We start from the raw sequence: 26,837 nt of genomic DNA on the forward strand, positions 1-26,837 counted from the left end.
CTCTGCAGCTCATGCGGCACAGCAGCACGGTGGTGCGCTGGGAGCCCGACCTGCTCCGGGTGATTGATGCAGTAGAGAGGAAAGGGGTAAAGACGCTCAGCCAGGAAGCCTCACACACCCTCAGGCTACTTCTCACACAGGTACAACAGCCATGTACACACACACTGTAGATGGATGTATGTAACAACAACCACACTTGATATTAAATGCCACCATTTTCCCTGCTGCACCAGTGTGTTACCAAATGTGTTTACTGAAAGACGAACTGCACCTTTTTTTCCAATGTTGCCTATCACTCCCAATTATTATGAAAGACATGGTGACGGATGGAGGTTTTTTATGCATTCTAAGGTAAATAAAAGTCTGCTTACAGCGGAGCCCATGGGAGCTCCACTATTCCACTCATAAAATCAGATAAATAACCATTCAAAAAGTGTCAACAATACTCCATTTACATTTGGTGACTTGAATATTAACAAATATTACCGTATTTTTCGGACTATAAGTTGCAGTTTTTTTTCATAGTTTGGCCGGGGGTGCGACTTATACTCAGGAGCGACTTATGTGTGAAATTATTAACACATTATAATATTATTGATCTCATTCACGTAAGAGACTAGAGCAGGGGTCGGCAACCCGCGGCTCCGGAGCCGCATGCGGCTCTTTGATCACTCTGATGCGGCTCAGCAGCTTACTTGCTGAACCCCCCAATTTTCCCGTGAGACTTCCGGATTTCAGTGCCTCTCGCAGAAAACTCCCGGGATTAATATCCACCGCTTTTCACCCTTACAGCTATAATAAGGGCGTGCCATGATGGTACAACATTTGGCGCTCTCTACAATCTGTATTAACAGCGTGTCAGCCCAACACTTGTTATACAATACACATCTTCTGATGGCACACGTACGTGACAGCAAGGCATACTTGGTCAACAGCCACACAGGTTACACTGACGGTGGCCATATAAAACAACTTTAACACTCTTACTAATAATGCGCCACACTTTGAACCAAAACCAAACAAGAATGACAAACACATTTCGGGAGAACATCTGCACCTTAACACAACATAAACACAACACAACAAACACCCAGAATCCCATGCAGCCCTGACTCTTCCGGACTACATTATACACCCCTGCTACCACCAAACCCCGCCCCCACCCCAACCCTGCTCCCTCACACATCAACCCCCCCTCTGTGCGTCGGTTGAGGTGGGCGGGGTTTGGTAGCCCGGAAGAGTTAGGGCTGCATGGGATTCTGGGTATTTGTCCTGTTGTGTTTATGTTGTGTTACTGTGCAGATGTTCTCCCAAAATGTGTTTGTCATTCTTGTTTGGTGTGGGTTCACAGTGTGGCGCATTATTAGTAAGAGTGTTAAAGTTTTTTTTATACCGCCACCGTCAGTGTAACCTGTGTGGTTGTTGACCAAGTATGCCTTGCTGTCACCTACGTGAGCAAGCGGAAACACCATACAACGTGTGGCTGATCAGGCACGCTGATTGTAGTGGGTGCTATGTGCTGTACCATCTCGGCACGCATGACGCTGTCAAGCGCCATTCATTTAAGACCTGCGTGCCGCACCAGGTTTCAAATTCCATATAAAGGTGTGGGCTGAGACCCCTGGTTTATACATAGCACAAAGCAAAAAGAAAACTTTGTGTGCAGTGTTATTTCATTTAAAATTTCAAAAAAATTTTGCGGCTCCCATTGTTTTCTATAATTTGCGAAACTGGTCAAATTGGCTCTTTGACTGGTAAAGGTTGCCGACCCCTGGACTAGACGTATAAGATTTCATGGGATTTAGCGATTAGGAGTGACAGATTGTTTGGTAAACGTATAGCATGTTCTATATGTTATAGTTATTTGAATGACTCTTACCATAATATGTTACGTTAACATACCAGTTGCTTATTTATGCCTCATATAACGTACACTTATTCAGCCTGTTGTTCACTATTCTTTATTTATTTTAAATTCCATCCATCCATCCATCTTCTTCCGCTTATCCGAGGTCGGGTCGCGGGGGCAGCAGCCTAAGCAAGGAAGCCCAGACTTCCCTCTCCCCAGCCACTTCGTCCAGCTCTTCCTGTGGGACCCCGAGGCGTTCCCAGGCCAGCCGGGAGATATAGTCTTCCCAACGTGTCCTGGGTCTTCCCCGCGGCCTCCTACCGGTCGGACGTGCCCGAAACACCTTCCTAGGGAGGCGTTCGGGTGGCATCCTGACCAGATGCCCGAACCACCTCATCTGGCTCCTCTCCATGTGGAGGAGCAGCGGCTTTACTTTGAGCTCCCCCCGAATGACAGAGCTTCTCACCCTATCTCTAAGGGAGAGACCCGCCACCCGGCGGAGGAAACTCATTTCGGCTGCTTGTACCCGTGATCTTGTCCTTTCGGTCATAACCCAAAGCTCATGACCATAGGTGAGGATGGGAACGTAGATCGACCGGTAAATTGAGAGCTTTGCCTTCCGGCTCAGCTCCTTCTTCACCACAACGGATCGATACAGCGTCCGCATTACTGAAGACGCCACACCGATCCGCCTGTCGATCTCACGATCCACTCTTCCCCCACTCGTGAACAAGACTCCGAGGTACTTGAACTCCTCCACTTGGGGCAAGATCTCCAACCCGGAGATGGCACTCCACCCTTTTCTGGGCGAGAACCATGGACTCGGACTTGGAGGTGCTGATTCCCATCCCAGTCGCTTCACACTCGGCTGCGAACCGATCCAGTGAGAGCTGAAGATCCTGGCCGGAGGAAGCCATCAGGACCACATCATCTACAAAAAGCAGAGACCTAATCCTGCAGCCACCAAACCAGATCCCCTCAACGCCTTGACTGCGCCTAGAAATTCTGTCCATAAAGGTTATGAACAGAATGGGTGACAAAGGGCAGCCTTGGCGGAGTCCAACCCTCACTGGAAACGTGTCCGACTTACTGCCGGCAATGCGGACCAAGCTCTGGCACTGATCATACAGGGAGCGGACTGCCACAATCAGACAGTCCGATACCCCATACTCTCTGAGCACTCCCCACAGGACTTCCCGAGGGACACGGTCCAATGCCTTCTCCAAGTCCACAAAACACATGTAGACTGGTTGGGCAAACTCCCATGCACCCTCAAGGACCCTGCCGAGAGTATAGAGCTGGTCCACAGTTCCACGACCAGGACGAAAACCACACTGTTCCTCCTGAATCCGAGGTTCGATTATCCGGCGTAGCCTCCTCTCCAGTACACTTGAATAGACCTTACCGGGAAGGCTGAGGAGTGTGATCCCACGATAGTTGGAACACACCCTCCGGTTCCCCTTCTTAAAGAGAGGAACCACCACCCCGGTCTGCCAATCCAGAGGTACCGACCCCGATGTCCACGCGATGCTGCAGAGTCTTGTCAACCAAGACAGCCCCACAGCATCCAGAGCCTTAAGGAACTCCGGGCGGATCTCATCCACCCCCGGGGCCTTGCCACCGAGGAGCTTTTTAACTACCTCAGCAACCTCAGCCCCAGAAATAGGAGAGCCCACCACAGACTCCCCAGGCACTGCTTCCTCATAAGAAGACGTGTTGGTGGGTTATTTTAAATTGCCTTTCAAATGTCTATTCTTGCTGTTGGCTTTTATCAAATACATTTTCCCAAAAAATGCGACTTATACTCCAGTGTGACTTATGTATGTTTTTTCCCTTCTTTATTATGCATTTTCGGCAGGTGCGACTTATACTAGGGTAAAATACGGTAGTGATATTGTTATTATAAGCGCTAACGCAGACAAACTCTTTATAGCAGTCACTTCCTGTGTTTACATCATAGAGAGGTTGGACAATTTGCTCAGGCATTTGTTGACAAAGTGGTGACCCTCGCCCCCTCCTTGTTTGAGCATTTCATGGAATCTACTTTTATAGCCAATCATGGCACCCACCTGTTCCCAATTAGCCTGTTCACCTGTGGGATGTTCCAAATAAGTGTTTGATGAGCTTTTCTGCCACTTGTGCCAGCTTTTTTGAAACATGTTGCTGGCATCAAATTCCAAATGAGCTAATATTTGTAAAAAAAATTAAGTTTATCTTTGATTGACATGACTTGGAGAAGGCATTGGACCGTGTCCCTCGGGAAGTCCTGTGGGAAGTGCTCAGAGAGTATGGGGTTTCGGACTGTCTGATTGTGGCAGTCCGCTCCCTGTTTGATCAGTGTCAGAGCTTGGTCCGCATTGCCGGTAGTAAGTCGGACACGTTTCCAGTGAGGGTTGGACTCCGCCAAGGCTGCCCTTTGTCACCGATTCTGTTCATAACCTTTATGGACAAAATTTCTAGGCGCAGTCAAGGCGTTGAGGGGATCTGGTTTGGTGGCTGCAGGATTAGGTCTCTGCTTTTTGCAGATGATGTGGTCCTGATGGCTTCATCTGGCCAGGATCTTCAGCTCTCACTGGATCGGTTCGCAGCCGAGTGTGAAGCGACTGGGATGAGAATCAGCACCTCCAAGTCCGAGTCCATGGTTCTCGCCCGGAAAAGGGTGGAGTGCCATCTCCGGGTTGGGGAGGAGATCTTGCCCCAAGTGGAGGAGTTCAAGTACCTCGGAGTCTTGTTCACGAGTGAGGGAAGAGTGGATCGTGAGATCGACAAGCGGATCGGTGCGGCGTCTTCAGTAATGCGGACGCTGTATCGATCCGTTGTGGTGAAGAAGGAGCTGAGCCGGAAGGCAAAGCTCTCAATTTACCGGTCGATCTACGTTCCCATCCTCACCTATGGTCATGAGCTTTGGGTTATGACCGAAAGGACAAGATCACGGGTACAAGCGGCCCAAATGAGTTTCCTCCGCCGGGTGGCGGGGCTCTCCCTTAGAGATAGGGTGAGAAGCTCTGTCATTCGGGGGGAGCTCAAAGTAAAGCCGCTGCTCCTCCACATGGAGAGGAGCCAGATGAGGTGGTTCGGGCATGTGGTCAGGATGCCGCCCGTGCGCCTCCCTAGGGAGGTGTTTAGGGCACGTCCGACCGGTAGGAGGCCACGGGGAAGACCCAGGACAAGTTGGGAAGACTATGTCTCCCGGCTGGCCTGGGAACGCCTCGGGATCCCCCGGGAGGAGCTGGACCAAGTGGCTGGGGAGAGGGAAGTCTGGGCTTCCCTGCTTAGGCTGCTGCCCCCGCGACCCGACCTCGGATAAGCGGAAGAAGATGGATGGATGGATGGATGGACATGCGGAGTTTCAAGCACTCTTCATTCTCTAGCGGGTGACTTTTCAAATGATGCTACATATTAGCAGTAATGCTACTTTTTGTAGCAACGCTTTTGCCGCATACTTGACATATTACGGTTGTCTGTTCAACATCTTCCCGCTTGAAGCCAAACCACCGCCAGACGATGGACCCCCTGCTGTTTCTCTTGGGAATTAATTCTTCTTCCTTCATTTGTTACCAGATTGGCGTCCTTGTTCTCTTGTATTACCACTCGCACTTCTCTGCTAACTTTACCCATGTCGCTACCTCTCTGCTCGGCGAGGGCGTATGACGTTGCACACGTGACAGTATGTGACGTATGTAAGAAGGTGCGCTTGTTTTATGTCTCTGTGAGAAGAAGAGACAAGAAAGAGTGAGAAGAGCCTGTAGTGTAATGCCCGCAGCTAAAAACAACTGTGTGAGAACGTATAGTCCAATATCACCATATAGTAGAGATGCGCGGTTTGCGGGCACAACCGCGGAGTCCGTGGATTATCCGCGGATCGGGCGGATGAAATTTAAAAAAATTAGATTTTATCCGCGGGTCGGGTCGGGTCGGGTCGGGTGGTTAAAAACAAATTAGATTTTAAATAGATTCAGGCGGGTGGCAGTTAAACCAATTGGTCAATATATATACATAGTTAAATGTTGTTACCCACATACGAAAAACGAGCAGGCACCTGCAGCATATGCCACAACAGAAGAAAAAAAAAAAAAGAGATGGACACTTTTACGGAGCGGAGAAGTGACGCCTCGCCGGGGTCCGGGACCGAGGCCCCTTCCCCCGAGAGGGCCCCACCGGGAGCCGTAGCTGAGGTGATCCGCGAGAAGGGCCCGACGCACGTCCAGGGTCACCACCGCGCCCACCGCACCGACACACCGCCTCGTCCGCCTTCGCCGCGGCCGGCGTCACGCGCAGCAGGTAAGCAGCTTACCTGCCCGCCACCCCCGTGGCCGGGGGCTCGTAACAGGGGTCACTCCGCGCGCTCCGCCCGTGCAGCTTACCTGCCCGCCACCCCTGTTGCCGGGGGCGCGTAACAGGGGTCACTCCGCGCGCAGTGCGCTCACGAAAGGGGTGGGGCTCACCCTGGTTGATATAGACAGCAGCTAGGACGGTGGCCATGGAAGTCGGAACCCGCTAAGGAGTGTGTAACAACCCACCTGCCGAATCAACTAGCCCTGAAAATGGATGGCGCTGGAGCGTCGGGCCCATATACCCGGCCGTCGCCTGCAGCGAGACGCGCTTGGAGGTGCGCTCAGCGCGGCTCCCATATGATTGCGCACAGGTGTGCGTCTGGGCCGTGACAGCGTGGCACGCGAATGTCTGTGCTGCATTGGATCAGTCTCCTTTCTTTAACAGGCAAAAGCTTTATAACCTCACTAATGCCTTGCATCGTCTATATTAGATATATAACAACGGGCGGATGCGGGCGGATGCGGTTCTGATCAAATGTTAGATCGGGTGGATTGCGGATGGTTGACGACTTTCTGATGCGGTTGCGGATTAAATAATTGCCTATCCGCGCATCTCTACCATATAGTCATTTTCTATATCGCACAGAGACAAACCCGCGATATATCCAGTATAGTCCATATATCGCCCAGCCCTCGTATGGGCTTCAGTCTTGTCATTCACATCTGTGGCTCATACATGATAGAATATACATTCCATGTTAGCTAATGCTAATAGCTCAACTTGGCGGAATTGCTATCACACACAAAACTAAAGTGTGTAGTAATAAGCAGTGTTGGGTTAGTTACTGAAAACCAGTAACTAGTTACAGTTACTTTATTTCAAAAGTAACTCAGTTACTAACTCAGTTACTTACACCAAAAAGTAATGCGTTACTGTGAAAAGTAACTTTTTAGTTACTTCTTCTACTTTTTTTTTTTTTTAAAGCTCCCATTAATGCCATTTTAGCCTTCATGTCAGTACTGTTCTTGCACTGGAGAATAATACAATGTGTTGATCAACTTGACTGAACTCTGCTAAGCAATGTGCTCTACATACAACACACAAACACAAAGATATGTTTCAAAGGGCCAATTTATTTCAGGCCAGAACAAATTGACACAACTATTCGAAATAGCTGCAACATAAGTAACAAACAGCATAATAACAACATAGCTGTAAAGCTGGCTTCACCTAAGGAAGGCACACGTGACATACACAAAGGCAGATTTGAATTGTTGTTTTGGGCAGAAGACAGGATCTTTGATCCAAGACACTGTCATGTCTGTGTAATCATGTTTTGTTTTAAGTCATGTTTTGTTTAGTTTCTGGCTTTTCACTCCCTTGTCTTGTTTGCATGATTACCCATTAGTTTCACCTGTTCCACGTTTGGACTCATTGTGCACTCTTGTTTGTCACCATAGCAACCATTAGTTTTCACCTGTCACGTCACGCACCTGTTTCACGTTTTGAGTCACGCACCTGCTTTCACTAATCATGTCCATAGTATTTAAGTTCATTCATTTTCTGTTGTTCGTCCTGACGACATCCCCGCATTTATTCCCCCTGTCACACTCTGTCCACGTCTGTGCACTTCATGTCCATGCCAAGTAAGTTTGTTTATTATTGCCACAGTTAGTGTTTTTTTTGTTGTTCATAGTTTTTTGCCCCCGTGCAAGTCTTTTGTTTTCGTTAGTCAAGTTTGTACATCCGCCTTGAGCGCACCTTTTGTTCCTTTGAGTGTTATTATTAAAAATGTATTTACCTTCACGCCATGACCAGTCCAATTCACTTGCACCTCGGGAGAACAAACCAAGTCACAGTCCAAGTCATGACAGACACAACTTATATTTAACTAAAATGTTCTTTTCTTTGTGCTCGACAAAAGAAAAGAAGTGAGAATATCTCATACTTGCCAACCCTTCTGAATTTCAGTGCCTCTCCCCGGGACAACCATTCTCCCAAATTTCTCCCGATTTCCAGCCGGACTTAAGGCACGCCCCCTCCAGGTCCGTGCCGATCTGAGTGAGGACAGCCTGTCGTCACGTCCGCTTGGCCAACCAAAAAGTAACCACAGAACACTATAGTGTTCTGTGTGTTGGCCAACGGTTTACGTTGAATTGCATAACCCCCTCCCCTTCCCACACCCAGACACACACATGTCACACACACAGAGCGCAGAGGAAGAATCAGAAGCATGTCACTGCAGCGCTGCAATAAAAACACTCAGATCTTCTGTTTCTAGCCGATACTACATAAAAAATTACGTAAAATAACGCAGTAACGCATCATGTAGTAACGGGAACTGAGTTACTGACTATAAAAAATAACGCGTTAGATTACTACAGTGGTTCTCAAACTTTTTTTGTCATCCCCCACTTTGGACAAGGGGGAGTTTTCAAGCCCCACCTGCCCCAATCGCCCCAACAGAGCGCTAATGCCAAGCTTTAACATTTTCAAATTTATTGAACATCAAGTTGTATACATTCGAACTCAATAACATAAAATAACATTAAGTTCAATAATAAATAAAATAACTTCCATCAAGTTCAATAATAAATAAAACAAAAGTGTTATAACTTGCATCAAGTTCAATAATAAATAAAAAAAAGTGTTATAATTTGCATCACATTCAATAATAAATAAAAAAAACTGTTATAACTTGCATCAAGTTCAATAATAAATCAAAAAAAGTGTTATAACTTGCATCAAGTTCAATAATAAATCAAAAAAAGTGTTATAACTTGCATCAAGTTCAATAATAAATCAAAAAAAGTGTTATAACTTGCATCAAGTTCAATAATAAATCAAAAAAGTGTTATAACTTGCATCAAGTTCAATAATAAATCAAAAAAAGTGTTATAACTTGCATCAAGTTCAATAATAAATCAAAAAAAGTGTTATAACGTGCATCAAGTTCAATAATAAATAAAAAGAAAGTGTTATAACTTGCATCAAGTTCAATAATAAAAAGAAAAGTGTTATAACTTGCATCAAGTTCAATAATAAATCAAATAAAAGTGTTATAACTTGCATCAAGTTCAATAATAAATCAAATAACTTGCATCAAGTTCAATAATAAATCAACAAAAGTGTTATAACTTGCATCAAGTTCAATAATAAATAAAACAAAAGTGTTATAACTTGCATCAAGTTCAATAATAAATCAAAAAAAGTGTTATAACTTGCATCAAGTTCAATAATAAATCAAATAACTTGCATCAAGTTCAATAATAAATACAATAAATGTGCCACTTTGCAATCTTTGCAAAAAAAAAAGGAGGAGCTATGCATTTGGCAAGACAGGGCAAGTGACAGCACTTTGCCCCAGGAGAGCCACCTTGCTTCACTGTGAAACAGCACGGCTGTATGATCAGCTCCCATTTCCTCACACAGTGCAGAGAACAGTCACGCTTTCAGTGGTCGTGTTTTGATCAAATTTACCGCGCTCACAACATCTGTTAAAACCTCATTGAGTTCGGGGCTGAGCTGCCTTGACGCGAGTGCTTCCCGGTGAATGACACAGTGCGTGCTCGTCACATTTTTGTTTCTCTGCAGGCGCTGGCTCTGGCTCGACGACCTTTGAGGTGTGAGTCACAAATGTATATATTTGTGTAATTGTGGTCCACACATTAGCCTGCTACCCATCCGCTCGAAAGTGTGTTCCGCTTAGCCCCGCCCTCATTAGTTACTGTTGCTATGTCTGTCAAACTTTCGCTCGTACCGAGAAATATAAAGCCTACAGTAAAAATAAGTACCGGTAATTTCCATTTATTTATATAGCGGATTTCACAGACAGAATCACAAAGTGATTTACAGTGTGTATAGAAAATGAAAGCATAGTAAAAAAAATAATCTAAGAATATAATAATTTAAAAAAAAAATTTAAAGTGAAATTTCCTCCCGTTCCTCGCGCCCCACCTGTCATGTCTCTATTCCCCACCAGTGGGGCGCGCCCCACACTTTGAGAAACGCTGGATTACTAGTTACCGCCGAAACTAACGGCGTTACAGTAACGCGTTACTTTGTAACGCGTTAGTCCCAACACTGGTAATAAATCAGTAGTAAATCATACAATCGCAACAACAGATTACAAAATGAATGGGTGGCTTTACCACTTCAAAAATTGAAATATATCTTTGATCAACTTATTTGTTAATAGTCTAAAACATGCATCTAAATAGATTCAGGTACAGTATAGTACCTGGGCGGCCATTTCAGATTCATACCTACTGTAACAACAACAGTCATGTTGTTACAGTAGACAGCTAACGCTAGCAGCAAATGTGCGCTCATTGGCTAACAACACAAAAAGCTAATGGGTGCACAGACATAGTTAGGTTATTCCGTGCTAAAAGCCGTACTAGGGTGGGATATAATGCTTAAAACAAATTGGAAAGTTACATCCACTTTAACCATTGTCAAAATGTGTTGGCTCCCGGTCAAACACTCTTCTCCACTTAGTCGTGAGATATTTATGTCTTGGTTTGCTGCAGTGTGCAGCAGCCAGTGAGTGGAGTGTTAGCCATCACGCCCACCGTGTCCCACCACTTACATTTAGTATGCGCAGAGTAGCTCATAACAGAATGATGGCCACCACTGCCTGCCTGTTTATTTGCATGACCGACAGGCCAAGTTTTGCCTCGTCCTTGAGTCCACATGATGTGACTGAGAGTGTCTCTTTCATTGCTAAACTGGAATAAAAGAAATACAAATATTGAAAGTTCCGGGTACTCTCTGCAGTCCAAATGTCATTCCTTTCTATTAGTTACACTCATTAAAATCAACAGGATATAAGTCAAAGCTTTTTTTCCTCGTCGATTAATTGTTGCAGGCCTAATTATGTATTGATTTGGAATTGTTCCTATTCAATAAATACATGCCCAGAGAAAGCTAAGGTCTTAAATATTTATTTTGAGGGCTCAAATACTGTCATGTCTGTGTAATCATGTTTTGTTTTAAGTCATGTTTTGTTTAGTTTCAGGCTTTTCACTCCCTTGTCTTGTTTGCATGATTACCCATTAGTTTCACCTGTTCCACGTTTGGACTCATTGTGCACTCTTGTTTGTCACCATAGCAACCATTAGTTTTCACCTGTCACGTCACGCACCTGTTTCACGTTTTGAGTCACGCACCTGCTTTCACTAATCATGTCCATAGTATTTAAGTTCATTCATTTTCTGTTGTTCGTCCTGACGACATCCCCGCATTTATGCTCCTGCACACTCTCCACACCCTGATGACCCTTGCTACTCTTTTTTTCATGCCGGTTCCATGCCAAGTAAGTTTTTGTTTATTAAGCCACAGTTAGTGTTTTGTTTAATAGTTCATAGTTTCTGCCAATGTGCAAGTTTTGTGTTTATAGTCTTGTTTTGTACCTCCGCCCCTGTGCGCGCTTTTCGTTTATTCCTTTTTTGATAGTTTAAATAAATAATGTCTTCACCTTCACGCCATGTCTGGTTCAAATGTTCATTTGCACCACGGGAGAACAAACCACGTCATAGTCCAGGTCTTGACAGATGTCGTCAGCACGAACAATAGAAAATGAATGAACTTAAATACTATGGACATGATTAGTGAAAGCAGGTGCGTGACTCAAAACGTGAAACAGGTGCGTGACGTGACAGGTGAAAACTAATGGTTGCTATGGTGACAAACAAGAGTGCACAATGAGTCCAAACGTGAAACAGGTGAAACTAATGGGTAATCATGCAAACAAGACAAGGGAGTGAAAAGCCAGAAACTAAACAAAACATGACTTAAAACAAAACATGATTACACAGACATGACAAATACCATCAGTTTACAGAGGAGCAAGTCTGCGCTGCTGAGAGGGAAGAAGAAAAAAAATGGAGAGAGGGAAACAAAGAAACTTCCAGATCTTTATATCCACTTTGGGAGTGTGAGAAAAGAGAGAGGAGGAGTTGGGGCGAAGTGGCCTGTCCTTGGGAGGGAGGAAGGAGGATGAGAAAAATACAGACTCTTATCGAGAACAGACATGTTTTGGTTAAACCTTTGGAAAAGGCAGTAATACAGCATCAATCACGAGGGAAATCCATTTGTAGGGTAACCTTTGGAGGAGGGGTTGGTTCGAAGTGGCCCATTCCTGCGAGGGAGGAAGGAGGAGGAGAAAAATACAGACTCTGATCGTGAACAGGAATGTTTTGGTTAAACCTTTGGAAAAGAAAGTAATTTTTTTTAAAAAGGAAAAAGCAGTAATAGAGCATCAATCACCGAAAAACAACTATTTGTAGAGTAACCTTTGACCAAAAGACAGATACAATATACATTATTTTTGTTGTTTCAGTTTTACAAATTCACCAAAACGTCAGTTATTGAGTCTGTTTAGCTGACTGGAGAGCTAGCTTGCGCAGCTAGTGGGTCCATGACCATGACTTGTGTTTTGTCTGATCAGCCGTTTTACTGCCGTGTTACAGACACCGTTTGGAAACAATTAAGGTCTGTAAATAAACATTAAAAAAAGACTTCATATTTTGTGTATACATCTGCAGTTTATAGTCTATGTAAAAATATTTTTTTCTTCTAAAATTTGGTGGGTGCAGCTCTATAGCCTTAAATATGCGATATATTTTCAGCCTTTCCATGGTTATCATTTTAAAACATGTTTTTTTTTGTCTTTTTTAAAGCAGCACAAAGTACCTTCTCAACCTTCATCAAATACTTTCATAACTTTTGGGACCATACCTGGACTTCAAACTGGTTGAAGGATACCTCAGTCATGGGCTGAGGGGGCCTGTGTCGCTCTCACTGGCACTGAGCGAACCCTGCCACGCAAAATACTATAAATGTGCTGACTTGCTTTACGGCATACCTCGCTCCCCCTTTTCCCATTGGTTAAAAAGACGGAAGTGGACGCGAGCGCCTACGTGCTGCCAGAAAACTTAACGCCCACATGCAATTACTGCTGTCATGGCAGAACCTCCAAAACAACCAAATAAATGAAAAGTTTTGCCCGAGGAGACAAAAAAAAGAAAAAGGGAGGCTACCCGGTAGAGATGCGCGGTTTGCGGACACAACCGCGGAGTCTGCGGATTATCCGCGGTTCGGGCGGTTGAAATTAAAAAAAATTAGATTTTATCCGCGGGTCGGGTCGGGCGGTTGAAATTAAAAAAAATTAGATTTTAAATAGATTCAGGCGGGTGGCAGTTAAACCAATTGGTAAATATATATACATAGTTAAATGTTGTTACCCACATACGAAAAACGAGCAGGCACCTGCAGCATATGCCACAACAGAAGAAGAAAAAAAAAAGAGATGGACACTTTTACGGAGCGGAGAAGTGACGCCTCGCCGGGGTCCGGGACCGAGGCCCCTTCCCCCGAGAGGGCCCCACCGGGAGCCGTAGCTGAGGCGATCCGCGAGAAGGGCCCGACGCACGTCCAGGGTCACCACCACGCCCACCGCACCGACACCACGCCTCGTCCGCCTTCGCCGCGGCCGGCGTCACGCGCAGCAGGTAAGCAGCTTACCTGCCCGCCACCCCCGTGGCCGGGGGCTCGTAACAGGGGTCACTCCGCGCGCTCCGCCCGCGCAGCTTACCTGCCCGCCACCCCTGTTGCCGGGGGCGCGTAACAGGGGTCACTCCGCGCGCAGTGCGCTCACGAAAGGGGTGGGGCTCACCCTGGTTGATATAGACAGCAGGACGGTGGCCATGGAAGTCGGAACCCGCTAAGGAGTGTGTAACAACCCACCTGCCGAATCAACTAGCCCTGAAAATGGATGGCGCTGGAGCGTCGGGCCCACACCCGGCCGTCGCCGGCAGCGAGACGCGCTTGGAGGTGCGCTCAGCGCGGCTCCCATATGATTGCGCACTGGTGTGTGTCTGGGCCGTGACAGCGTGGCACGCGAATGTCTGTGCTGCATTGGATCAGTCTCCTTTCTTTAACAGGCAAAAGCTTTATAACCTCACTAATGCCTTGCATCGTCTATATTAGATATATAACAACGGGCGGGTGCGGTTCTTATCAAATGTTACATCGGGTGGATGGCGGATGGTTGACGACTTTCTGATGCGGTTGCGGATGAAATAATTGCCTATCCGCGCATCTCTAACAGCTAGCATTACATCTGTGGTCACCTGATAACCTCTCCACGCAGAGCAGATCAGGTTCAAACACTGATGACATCTATTAATCAGACAAGAAGCAAGGAATCAATCAGAGACAGAGTTCAATCTAGCTCATGAGGAGAACGCATGGAGCCGGACCCTTAGTCACAGTCTCGCCCTACGCTCTAAGGTCCAGCTCTTGCGTCTCTCTTTTTATTCAGGAGTTCCACAGTCAGCAATACTAAGGCCGCCTCTCAAAGGAGTGATCACATATTTTATGCAAAGCAGGTCCGGGACGCACGATACGTGACGGAATGTGCTGGGGGCCTTGTGATTTCGCCTCGTCACCGCTTCGTCTGCGTGTTGGAATCTTATCTTGTTGAGGTCCTTGAAGTCCTTGCCGTCATCCCATCTTCGCTGAGGTCGGTTGAAGTCCTTGGCTGTTAGCGGGCTCAAACAAAGATTCTACGGCTGAGGCCACCCCTCAGACAAGAAGTATTTGTCCTTGCTCACATTAGAAAAAGTCCAACTTGAGCACAATAGCTAAATAACTAAAGCAACAGACTTTAAGCATACTAAAGTTAGTGTGATAATATATACATAATTATTCTAACAACAGCTAGCATTACATCTGTGGTCACCTGATAACCTCTCCACGCAGAGCAGGAAAGAGAGACGGCAGATCAACTGGTCTAAAAGGGGTCTATTTAACGGCTAGGGTGTATAAATGAGATTTAAGATGGGACTTAAGTGCTTCTACTGAGGTAGCATCTCTAACTGTTACCGGTAGGGAATGTCTGGGAAACGTGGTTGTCTTCTGGCGAAACACTACCGCTTTGATCCACTGGCGCCGCCGATATCAACCAAAACTGCAAGTTCTCAAGTTTCTCCCGTCCATTCAGATCCAGAGTGGTGTCTGGCAGCCTCCACCCACCGAGGAACACAAGCAGAGAGTGAGGCGTGCCATGGACTCCCTGGACTCAGAGCCCGCCTGTGAGAGCCCCGTTGTGCCCAGCAACATCCTGTATCCCTCAACGTTACGTACGCTACACCATAAACACACACATTCTGCATTGACTCTTTGTACTCTAACACTCTTGTTACCGTTTGCTAGTCAGGCTCAGCCAGACTCTGATTAGAACTTGAACACACCAATTAAGTCCACAGTGGGTTGGTCACTAGTGGAACTTTGCTCAAACATGAACAATGCAACTGCAACACTTTGTTTATTCTTCCTTAAGTCTTCTCTTCAGACGTGTTGGGGCCATGTCCATCTGTCTGTCCCACTTCACTCTCATCCTAGACTAACTCTGTGTCACTCACATGTGGACAACACTTGGACTTCACCCTCATCCTAGACTAACTCTGTGTCACTCACATGTGGACAACACTTGGACTTCACCCTCATCCTAGACTAACTCTGTGTCACTCACATGTGGACAACACTTGGACTTCACCCTCATCCTAGACTAACTCTGTGTCACTCACATGTGGACAACACTTGGACTTCACCCTCATCCTAGACTAACTCTGTGTCACTCACATGTGGACAACACTTGGACTTCACCCTCATCCTAGACTAACTCTGTGTCACTCACATGTGGACAACACTTGGACTTCACCCTCATCCTAGACTAACTCTGTGTCACTCACATGTGGACAACACTTGGACTTCACCTTCATCCTAGACTAACTCTGTGTCACTCACATGTGGACAACACTTGGACTTCACCCTGATCCTAGACTAACTCTGTGTCACTCACATGTGGACAACACTTGGACTTCACCCTCATCCTAGACTGACTCTGTGTCACTCACATGTGGACAACACTTGGACTTCACCCTCATCCTAGACTAACTCTGTGTCACTCACATGTGGACAACACTTGGACTTCACTCTCATCCTAGACTAACTCTGTGTCACTCACATGTGGACAACACTTGGACTTCACCCTCATCCTAGACTAACTCTGTGTCACTCACATGTGGACCACACTTGGACTTCACTCTCATCCTAGACTAACTCTGTGTCACTCACATGTGGACAACACTTGGACTTCACCCTCATCCTAGACTAACTCTGTGTCACTCACATGTGGACAACACTTGGACTTCACTCTCATCCTAGACTAACTCTGTGTCACTCACATGTGGACAACACTTGGACTTCACCCTGATCCTAGACTAACTCTGTGTCACTCACATGTGGACAACACTTGGACTTCACCCTGATCCTAGACTAACTCTGTGTCACTCACATGTGGACAAGTATTTGGCCGTCCATCATATTACTTCAGACTTTTGTCTTTGGGTCATGGTTGTCAAACTTGTCTTCATTCAGAGGTCCGCTTGTAACCGCAATTAATAAATGAGTTTGTCAGTATATTTGATTGTATATATGAACATTTATGTATATTTATATTTTGTTTTTACCTAACTTGTAAAAAAAATACATCTGTAGACTTTACAGTGTTTTTTTCACAACATATTACATTGAATAGAAAAACAGTACTACTGTTTTTTACAGAAAAAAACTGGCAAATGAGCTGCCAGTAGTTTTTTACCGTAAAAAAATGTGGTACCTTTTTTCCGTGTACAGTAAGAAAAGGATTAATTTGGCCCCATTCGTCACGGTTTACCTGACACATGGAACGTGACAAATTTGGTGCATGCACTATCCACTTTAGCCGGCAGGAGAGTGTTGAACATCTTAAAATGTCCAACTTTGATTACAGAGTCAGTTGCCATGTAGAGTGGTGCTTTCCATCATTTTTAGCTGACTGCATTGCACAATGATTAACCCACCCTCTTCCTCTCACGTGAGATCCACCTAGGAATGGAGCCATATGAACATACTTGCCAACCTTGAGACCTCCGATTTCGGGGGGAGGCGGGTGGGGGTGGGCGGGGTCGGGGCGTGGCTGGGGGCGTGGCTAAAGGGGAGGAGTATATTTACAGCTAGAATTCACCAAGTCAAGTATTTCATATATATATATAGATATATATATATATATATATATATATATATATACATATATATATATATATATATATATATATATATATATGTATGTATATATATATATATATATATATATATAAGAAATACGTGACGTTCAGTGAATTCTAGCTATATATATATATATATATTTATTTTATTATATGTATATATATATATATATATATATTTATTTTATTATATGTATATATATATATATATACATATATATATATATTTATTTTATTATATATATATATATATATATATATATATATATATATATATATATATATATATATATATATATATATATAAATAAATACTTGAATTTCAGTGTTCATTTATTTACACATATACACACACATAACACTCATCTACTCATTGTTGAGTTAAGGGTTGAATTGTCCATCCTTGTTCTATTCTCTGTCACTATTTTTCTAACCATGCTGAACACCCTCTCTGATGATGCATTGCTGTGTGGCACGCACAAAAGTGCTTTCATCAAATGCACTAGATGGCAGTATTGTCCTGTTTAAGAGTGTCACAACATTGCTGTTTACGGCAGACGAACTGCTTTACGGTAGACGAAAACGTGACTGCTGTTGTTGTGTGTTGTTGCCGCGCTGGGAGGACGTTAATGAAACTGCCTAACAATAAACCCATGAGGACCTGAGTCCGCCTGAATTTCGGGAGATTTTCGGGAGAAAATTTGTCCCGGGAGGTTTTCGGGAGGGGCGCTGAATTTCGGGAGTCTCCCGGAAAATCCGGGAGGGTTGGCAAGTATGCATATGAATCCCTTCCCTACTGGCAGCTCAGTCGACAGAATATTACCATAAAAAAACTATAGTACTTTTTCAATTGACAGTAACAGGCTGTAAAAACCACGATGATTTTACCCCATGATAAATTGTCTTTTTTTTTACAGTAAACAATTTGATGGATAGACTTCCCTCTCCCCAGCCACTTCGTCCAGCTCTTCCTGTGGGACCCCGAGGCGTTCCCAGGCCAGTCGGGAGACATAGTCTTCCCAACGTGTCCTGGGTCTTCCCCGCGGCCTCCTACCGGTCGGACGTGCCCTAAACACCTCCCTAGGGAGGCGTTCGGGTGGCATCCTGACCAGATGCCCGAACCACCTCATCTGGCTCCTCTCCATGTGGAGGAGCAGCGGCTTTACTTTGAGCTCCCCCCGGATGACAGAGCTTCTCACCCTATCTCTAAGGGAGAGACCCGCCACTCGGCGGAGGAAACTCATTTCGGCCGCTTGTACCCGTGATCTTGTCCTTTCGGTCATAACCCAAAGCTCATGACCATAGGTGAGGATGGGAACGTAGATCGACCGGTAAATTGAGAGCTTTGCCTTCCGGCTCAGCTCCTTCTTCACCACAACGGATCGATACAGCGTCCGCATTACTGAAGACGCCGCACCGATCCGCCTGTCGATCTCACGATCCACTCTTCCCCCACTCGTGAACAAGACTCCGAGGTACTTGAACTCCTCCACGTGGGGCAAGATCTCCTCCCCAACCCGGAGATGGCACTCCACCCTTTTCCGGGCAAGAACCATGGACTCGGACTTGGAGGTGCTGATTCTCATCCCAGTCGCTTCACACTCGGCTGCGAACCGATCCAGCGAGAGCTGAAGATCCTGGCCAGATGAAGCCATCAGGACCACATCATCTGCAAAAAGCAGAGACCTAATCCTGCAGCCACCAAACCAGATCCCCTCAACGCCTTGACTGCGCCTAGAAATTCTGTCCATAAAAGTTCAGAACAGAATGGGTGACAAAGGGCAGCCTTGGCGGAGTCCAACCCTCACTGGAAACGTGTCCGACTTACTGCCGGCAATGCGGACCAAGCTCTGGCACTGAGCATACAGGGAGCGGACTGCCACAATCAGACAGTCCGATACCCCATACTCTCTGAGCACTCCCCACAGGACTTCCCGAGGGACACGGTCGAATGCCTTCTCCAAGTCCACAAAACACATGTAGACTGGTTGGGCAAACTCCCATGCACCCTCAAGGACCCTGCCGAGAGTATAGAGCTGGTCCACAGTTCCACGACCAGGACGAAAACCACACTGTTCCTCCTGAATCCGAGGTTCGACTATCCGGCGTAGCCTCCTCTCCAGTACACCTGAATAGACCTTACCGGGAAGGCTGAGGAGTGTGATCCCACGATAGTTAGAACACACCCTCCGGTTCCCCTTCTTAAAGAGAGGAACCACCACCCCGGTCTGCCAATCCAGTGGTACCGCCCCCGATGTCCACGCGATGCTGCAGAGTCTTGTCAACCAAGACAGCCCCTCTGTACATTGCTGCATTCATAATTCCCTCTATCTGGACTAGTCTCCCAGTTCCTGCCTCTGAAAACCATCCCCACAGCATGATGCTGCCACCACTATGCTTCACTGTAGGGATGGTGCTGGCCTGGTTTCCTCAACATTCACACCAAACACTTCAATCTTTGTCTCATCAGACCAGAGAATTTAGTTTCTCGTGGTCTGAGAGTCTTTCTGGTGCATTTTGGCAAACTTTTGACTAAGAAATGGCTTCCGTCCGGCCACTGATTGGTGGATTGTCCTTCTGGAAGGTTCTCCTCTCCCCACAGAGGAATGCTGTAGTTCTGACAGAGTGACCATCAGGTTCTTGGTCACCTCCCTGACTAGACTAAGATGAATACAGAGACATCCTGGGTGAAAACCTTCCCATCCAACCTGATGGAGCTTGAGAGGTGCCGCAAAGAGGAAAGAGAGAAAGTGCCCAAAGATAGGTGTGCCAAGCTTGTGGCATCGTACTCAAAGAGACATGAAGCTGGAACTGCTGCCAAAGGTGCATCAACAAAGTATTGAGCAAAGGTTGTCAATACTTGTGTACACATCATTTGACCCCCTTAACATGCTTCAAAACTCACCAAACTGAACACACACATCAGGACTGGCTAAAATTGCGATCTATTGGAAAAAACCTAACTCCAAATCTAAAAATTGTGCTCTACCGCAATTTTTTTATGAAACGCAGAAAAAACTGCTCCTCGGAAGAAAAAAATGACAAAACTGCCTGTAACTCCCACTGGGAAGGTCGGAAAGACATGAAACAAAAACCTCTATGTAGGTCTCACTTAGACCTACATTTCATAGATTGACAACCCCCAGCAAAAATCAACAGGAAGTTTGCTATTCCCTCTTCAACACAAATTTTTTGTAAAAACCGGTCACCTTCCTTCAAATACTATCTCCTCTGAGCGCGTTTGTCGTTTCGGCTTCAAACTAACACAGGAGAGAGATTGAACCCTTGTGATTAAAATAACAGAAGCGCGTTTTTCTAATTGCTCCGGTTTTGATTTTATGAGCCTTCAAAGAACCGCTGCGCTGATGCTGCTGCGCTGCTGTTATTTCAAGATGGCTGCTTAAAAGCAGGAAGCACCAACGTGCCCACACAATGCAGACAAGGTAGGTACACTAGACAAAAGTCTTGGGACACTTCAGACTAAAAGTAGACAAAAGTATTGGGACACTTAGGACTACCTCTGGACAAAAGTAATGGGACACCTACAATGGACAAAAGTATTGGGACACTTAGGACTACAACTGGACAAAAGTATTGGGACACTTAGGACTACAACTGGCCAAAAGTATTGGGACACTTAGGACTAGAACTGGACAAAAGTATTGGGACACTTTGGACTAAACGTAGACAAAAGTATTGGGACACTTAGGACTACCACTTGACAAAAGTATTGGGACACTTACACTGGCCAAAAGTATTGGGACACTTAGGACTACAACTTGACAAAAGTATTGGGACACTTAGGACTAGAACTGGACAAAAGTATTGGGACACTTCGGACTAAACGTAGACAAAAGTATTGGGACACTTAGGACTACCACTTGACAAAAGTATTGGGACACTTACACTGGCCAAAAGTATTGGGACGCTTACACTGGACAAAAGTATTGGGACACTTAGGAATACAACTGGACAAATGTATTGGGACACTTAGGACTACCACTGGCCAAAAGTATTGGGACACTTAGGACTACAACTTGACAAAAGTATTGGGACACTTAGGACTACAACTGGACAAAAGTATTGGGACACTTCGGACTAAAAGTAGACAAAAGTATTGGGACACCTACACTGGCCAAAAGTATTGGGACACCTAGGACTACAACTTGACAAAAGTATTGGGACACTTAGGACTACCACTGGACACAAGTATTGGGACACTTACAGTGGACAAAAGTATTGGGACACTTAGGACTACAACTGGACAAAAGTATTGGGACACTTAGGACTACAACTGGACAAAAGTATTGGGACACTTCGGACTAAAAGTAGACAAAAGTATTGGGACACCTACACTGGCCAAAAGTATTGGGACACTTAGGACTACAACTTGACAAAAGTATTGGGACACTTAGGACTACCACTGGACACAAGTATTGGGACACTTTCAGTGGACAAAAGTATTGGGACACTTGGGACTAAAACTTGACAAAAGTATTGGGACACTTAGGACTAGTTTTTATTAGATCCGGAAAAAATATATACTTTCCACATTGTCAACATGAGGTATTGTGTGTTGAATTTTGAGGACAAAAGTGGATTACCGTATTTTTCGGAGTATAAATCGCTCCGGAGTATAAGTCACACCGGCCGAAAATGCATAACAAAGAAGGAAAAAAACATATATAAGTCGCAGTGGAGTATAAGTCACATTTTTTGGGGAAATGTATTTGATAAAAGCCAACAGCAAGAATAGACATTTGAAAGGCAATTTAAAATAAATGAAGAATAGTGAACAACAGGCGGAATAAGTGTACGTTATATGAGGCATAAATAACCAACTGGTATGTTAACGTAACATATTTGTCATGACTTGATCTTGGGTGTTTGCTTTTCCGGGATGCAACGGAAAGTTGGCTCGGGCGAGACGGGAATGAAGGTACATGATTTATTAATATATCACAAACGAAAAGCGCGCACAGTGGCGTAGAATAAACTATGAAACCAAAAGACTATAGCAAAAAAGTACAAACGAAGAAACACGCACAATGGCGGAGAACAAACTATGAAACCAAAAAGACTATAAACATGGAACAAAAACTTACTTGGCTTGGACAAAAATAGTTGCTTGAGGAATGGACATGGAAAGAATGGACAGAGCATAAATGTGGTGAGGTCGTCAGAAAGACAAACTGAAAAACACTGAACTTAAATACTACAGACATGATTAACGAAAACAGGTGCGTGACTCAAGACGTGAAACAGGTGCGTGACGTGACAGGTGAAAACTAATGGGTTGCTATGGTGACAATCAAGAGTGCACAATGAGTCCAAACGTGGAACAGGTGAAACTAATGGGTAATAATGGAAACAAGACAAGGGAGTGAAAAGACAGAAACTAAAGAGTCCTATAACTAAACTAAACATGACTTAAAACAAAACATGATTACACAGACATGACAATGTTATGGTAAGAGTCATTCAAATAACTATAACATATAGAACATGCTATACGTTTACCAAACAATCTGTCACTCCTAATCGCTAAATCCCATGAAATCTTATACGTCTAGTCTCTCTAGTGAATGAGAGAAATATTATTTGATATTTTACAACTGGCAACACTAAATGGTCCCTAGTGTGTGAATGTTGTCTGTCTATCTGTGTTGGCCCTGTGATGAGGTGGCGACTTGTCCAGGGTGTACCCCGCCTTCCGCCCGATTGTAGCTGAGATAGGCTCCAGCGCCCCCCACGACCCCGAAGGGAATAAGCGGTAGAAAATGGATGGATGGATTTTACGGAAATGTGTTAATAATTTCACACATAAGTCGCTCCTGAGTGTAAGTCGCACCCCCGGCCAAACTATGAAAAAAACTGCCACTTATAGTCCGTAAAATACGGTAATTCCATTTTGGAATAAGGCTGTAACAACAAAAGGTGGAAAAAGTGAAGCGCTGTGGAACTTTTCCCGATGCACTGTATGCAGTTTCATGCGGGACATTTTTTTTTTTTTTTGTCAAAAGTCAAAGAAGGAATACATTTATTAAGAAAATATACGGTACTTTATTGGTGGATATTATGTACAAACCCCGTTTCCATATGAGTTGGGAAATTGTGTTTGACGTAAATATAAACAGAATACAATGATTTGCAAATCCTTTTCAAGCCATATTCAGTTGAATATGCTACAAAGACAACATATTTGATGTTCAAACTCATAAACTTTATTTTTTTTTGTGCAAATAATCATTAACTTTAGAATTTGATGCCAGCAACACGTGACAAAGAAGTTGTGAAAGGTGGCAATAAATACTGATAAAGTTGAGGAATGCTCATCAAACACTTATTTGGAACATCCCACAGGTGTGCAGGCTAATTGGGAACAGGTGGGTGCCATGATTGGGTATAAAAGTAGATTCCATGAAATGCTCAGTCATTCACAAACAAGGATGGGGCGAGGGTCACCACTTTGTCAACAAATGCGTGAGCAAATTGTTGAACAGTTTAAGAAAAACCTTTCTCAAGCAGCTATTGCAAGGAATTTAGGGATTTCACCATCTACGCTCCGTAATATCATCAAAGGGTTCAGAGAATCTGGAGAAATCACTGCACGTAAGCAGCTAAGCCCGTGACCTTCCATCCCTCAGGCTGTACTGCATCAACAAGCGACATCAGTGTGTAAAGGATATCACCACATGGGCTCAAGAACACTTCAGAAACCCACTGTCAGTAACTGCAGTTGGTCGCTACATCTGTAAGTGCAAGTTAAAACTCTCTTATGCAAGGCAAAAAACATTTATCAACAACACCCAGAAACGCCGCCGGCTTCTCTGGGCCTGAGCTCATCTAAGATGGACTGATACAAAGTGGAAAAGTGTTCTGTGGTCTGACGAGTCCACATTTCAAATTGTTTTTGGAAACTGTGGACGTCGTGACCTCCGGACCAAAGAGGAAACGAACCATCCGAATTGTTCTAGGCGCAAAGTGTAAAAGGCAGCATGTGTGATGGTATGGGGGTGTATTAGTGCCCAAGACATGGGTAACTTACACATCTGTGAAGGCACCATTAATGCTGAAAGGTACATACAGGTTTTGGAGCAACATATGTTGCCATCCAAGCAACGTTACCATGGACGCCCCTGCTTATTTCAGCAAGACAATGCCAAGCCACGTGTTACATCAACGTGGCTTCATAGTAAAAGAGTGCAGGTACTAGACTGGCCTGCCTGTAGTCCAGACCTGTCTCCCATTGAAAATGTGAAGCCTAAAATAGCAGAAGGGAGACCCCCGGACTGTTGAACAACTTAAGCTGTACATCAAGCAAGAATGGGAAAGAATTCCACCTGAGAAGCTTCAAAAATGTGTCTCCTCAGTTCCCAAACCTTTACTGAGTGTTGTTAAAAGGAAAGGCCATGTAACACAGTGGTGAACATGCCCTTTCCCAACTACTTTGGCACGTGTTGCAGCCATGAAATTTTAAGTTAATTATTATTTGCCAAAAAAAAATAAAGTTTATGAGTTTGAACATCAAATATGTTGTCTTTGTAGCATATTCAATTGAATATGGGTTGAAAAGGATTTGCAAATCATTGTATTCCGTTTATATTTACATCTAAAACAATTTCCCAACTCATATGGAAACGGGGTTTGTACCCGGGCCATATAAAATGATGTTTGACACCTGTGATTTAGATGATCTGCATGTTCTTTTCCTCACAGCAGTGAAAATGACTCCCAGACACTTCATCACTTTGTACTCTCACTAATGACATTTCTTCTCTGTCCTTTTCACGTTCAAGGATGACAAATGTTTTGTGTACTTTAGGCTTCCACCTCAGATATTGACTTTGTTTAGTCGTATAGGACGGAGATAGAACAGAATCCATTACTTGTACATTCATTTCCTGTAACGTCCAGGCCTTTTCTAGAGTCCCGTTCAATGAAACTGATGTGAGCAGAAATAGGACTTTTCAGAGGCATAAATCATGCATTATTGTACACGACCTTCACCTTGCAGGCCTCGTTATGTTGACACCTGTGGTAAATGTCATCGTGCCCACGAGGAACGGTAAGACATCTTCACGTCCTAAATAAATCCAACACTCATTGGTTAGAGCACCGCATAAAAACCGCAAAGTCATTTATCATGTAAATAGTCACAATTAACTAAATGTATTCAATTAAACAGCGCTTGTGTTTGAATGATCCCTTTTCTGTACCGCTTATCCTCACTAGGTGCCTGGGTAAGCTGGAGCCTATCCCAGCAACAAAAAGAAGGAAGTGAGAAAAGTCATCTAAGAAACTTGTCTTGCCTAAAGTGCAGGTCTTCAACAGGTGTGCAGAGGTTGCACACCTCCCGCACAAGTATTGTACATACAAACTAGAGATGCGCAGATAGGCAATTATTTCATCCGCAACCGCATCAGAAAGTCGTCAACCATCCGCAATCCACCCGATCTAACATTTGATCAGAACTGCATCCGCCCGCCATCCGCCCGCACCCGCCCGTTGTTATATATCTAATATAGACGATGCAAGGCATTAGTGAGGTTATAAAGCTTTTGCCTGTTAAAGAAAGGAGACTGATCCAACGCAGCACAGACATTCGCGTGCCACGCTGTCACGGCCCAGACGCACACCAGTGCGCAATCATATGGGAGCCGCGCTGAGCGCACCTCCAAGCGCGTCTCGCTGCCGGCGACGGCCGGGTATATGGGCCCGACGCTCCAGCGCCATCCATTTTCAGGGCTAGTTGATTCGGCAGGTGGGTTGTTACACACTCCTTAGCGGGTTCCGACGTCCATGGCCACCGTCCTGCTGTCTATATCAACCAGGGTGAGCCCCACCCCTTTCGTGAGCGCACTGCGCGCGGAGTGACCCCTGTTACGCACCCCCGGCAACAGGGGTGGCGGGCAGGTAAGCTGCGCGGGCGGAGCGCGCGGAGTGACCCCTGTTACGAGCCCCCGGCCACGGGGGTGGCGAGCAGGTAAGCTGCTTACCTGCTGCGCGTGACGCCGGCGAAGGCGGACGAGGCGGGGTGTCGGTGCGGTGGGCGCGGTGGTGACCCTGGACGTGTGTCGGGCCCTTCTCGCGGATCGCCTCAGCTACGGCTCCCGGTGGGGCCCTCTCGGGGGAAGGGGCCTCGGTCCCGGACCCCGGTGAGGCGTCGGGGGCCTTCTACGCTCCGTAAAAGTGTCCATCTCTTTTCTTTTTTTTTCTTCTGTTGTGGCATATGCTGCAGGTGCCTGCTCGTTTTTCGTATGTGGGTAACAACATTTAACTATGTATATATATTTACCAATTGGTTTAACTGCCACCCGCCTGAATCTATTTAAAATCTAATTTTTTTAAATTTCAATCGCCCGACCCGACCCGACCCGCTGATAAAATCTAATTTTTTTTAAATTTCATCCGCCCGATACGCGGATAATCCGCGGACTCCACGGTTGTGCCCGCAAACCGCGCATCTCTAATACAAACACACACACATGCACATCATTATTCATACATACGTACATACATACGTCCATTCATTCATACATACTGTTGCGTTTTGGACCAGTTGTTCCTCCCAGGGAATTCAAGTCACAATTCGCTCC

The 26,837-nt window shown here is 45.2% G+C and overlaps 1 protein-coding gene across 1 annotated transcript in view; it reads left to right on the plus strand.

Moving 5' to 3' along the window:
* The window catches only part of LOC133615682 (meiosis inhibitor protein 1), a 149,365-nt gene extending 133,465 nt beyond the window's left edge, over positions 1 to 15,900 (plus strand). Inside the window, exons 31-33 of the mRNA XM_061974446.2 lie at positions 9 to 140; positions 15,132 to 15,253; positions 15,483 to 15,900. Coding sequence (XP_061830430.1) covers positions 9 to 140; positions 15,132 to 15,253; positions 15,483 to 15,537 — 309 coding nt within the window. The 3' untranslated portion in view covers positions 15,538 to 15,900. The remainder of the gene's footprint in view (positions 1 to 8; positions 141 to 15,131; positions 15,254 to 15,482) is intronic.
* The last annotated feature ends 10,937 nt before the right edge of the window (positions 15,901 to 26,837 follow it).

This window comes from Nerophis lumbriciformis, linkage group LG22 (assembly GCF_033978685.3).
Source record: "Nerophis lumbriciformis linkage group LG22, RoL_Nlum_v2.1, whole genome shotgun sequence".
Classification (NCBI taxonomy): domain Eukaryota; kingdom Metazoa; phylum Chordata; class Actinopteri; order Syngnathiformes; family Syngnathidae; genus Nerophis; species Nerophis lumbriciformis.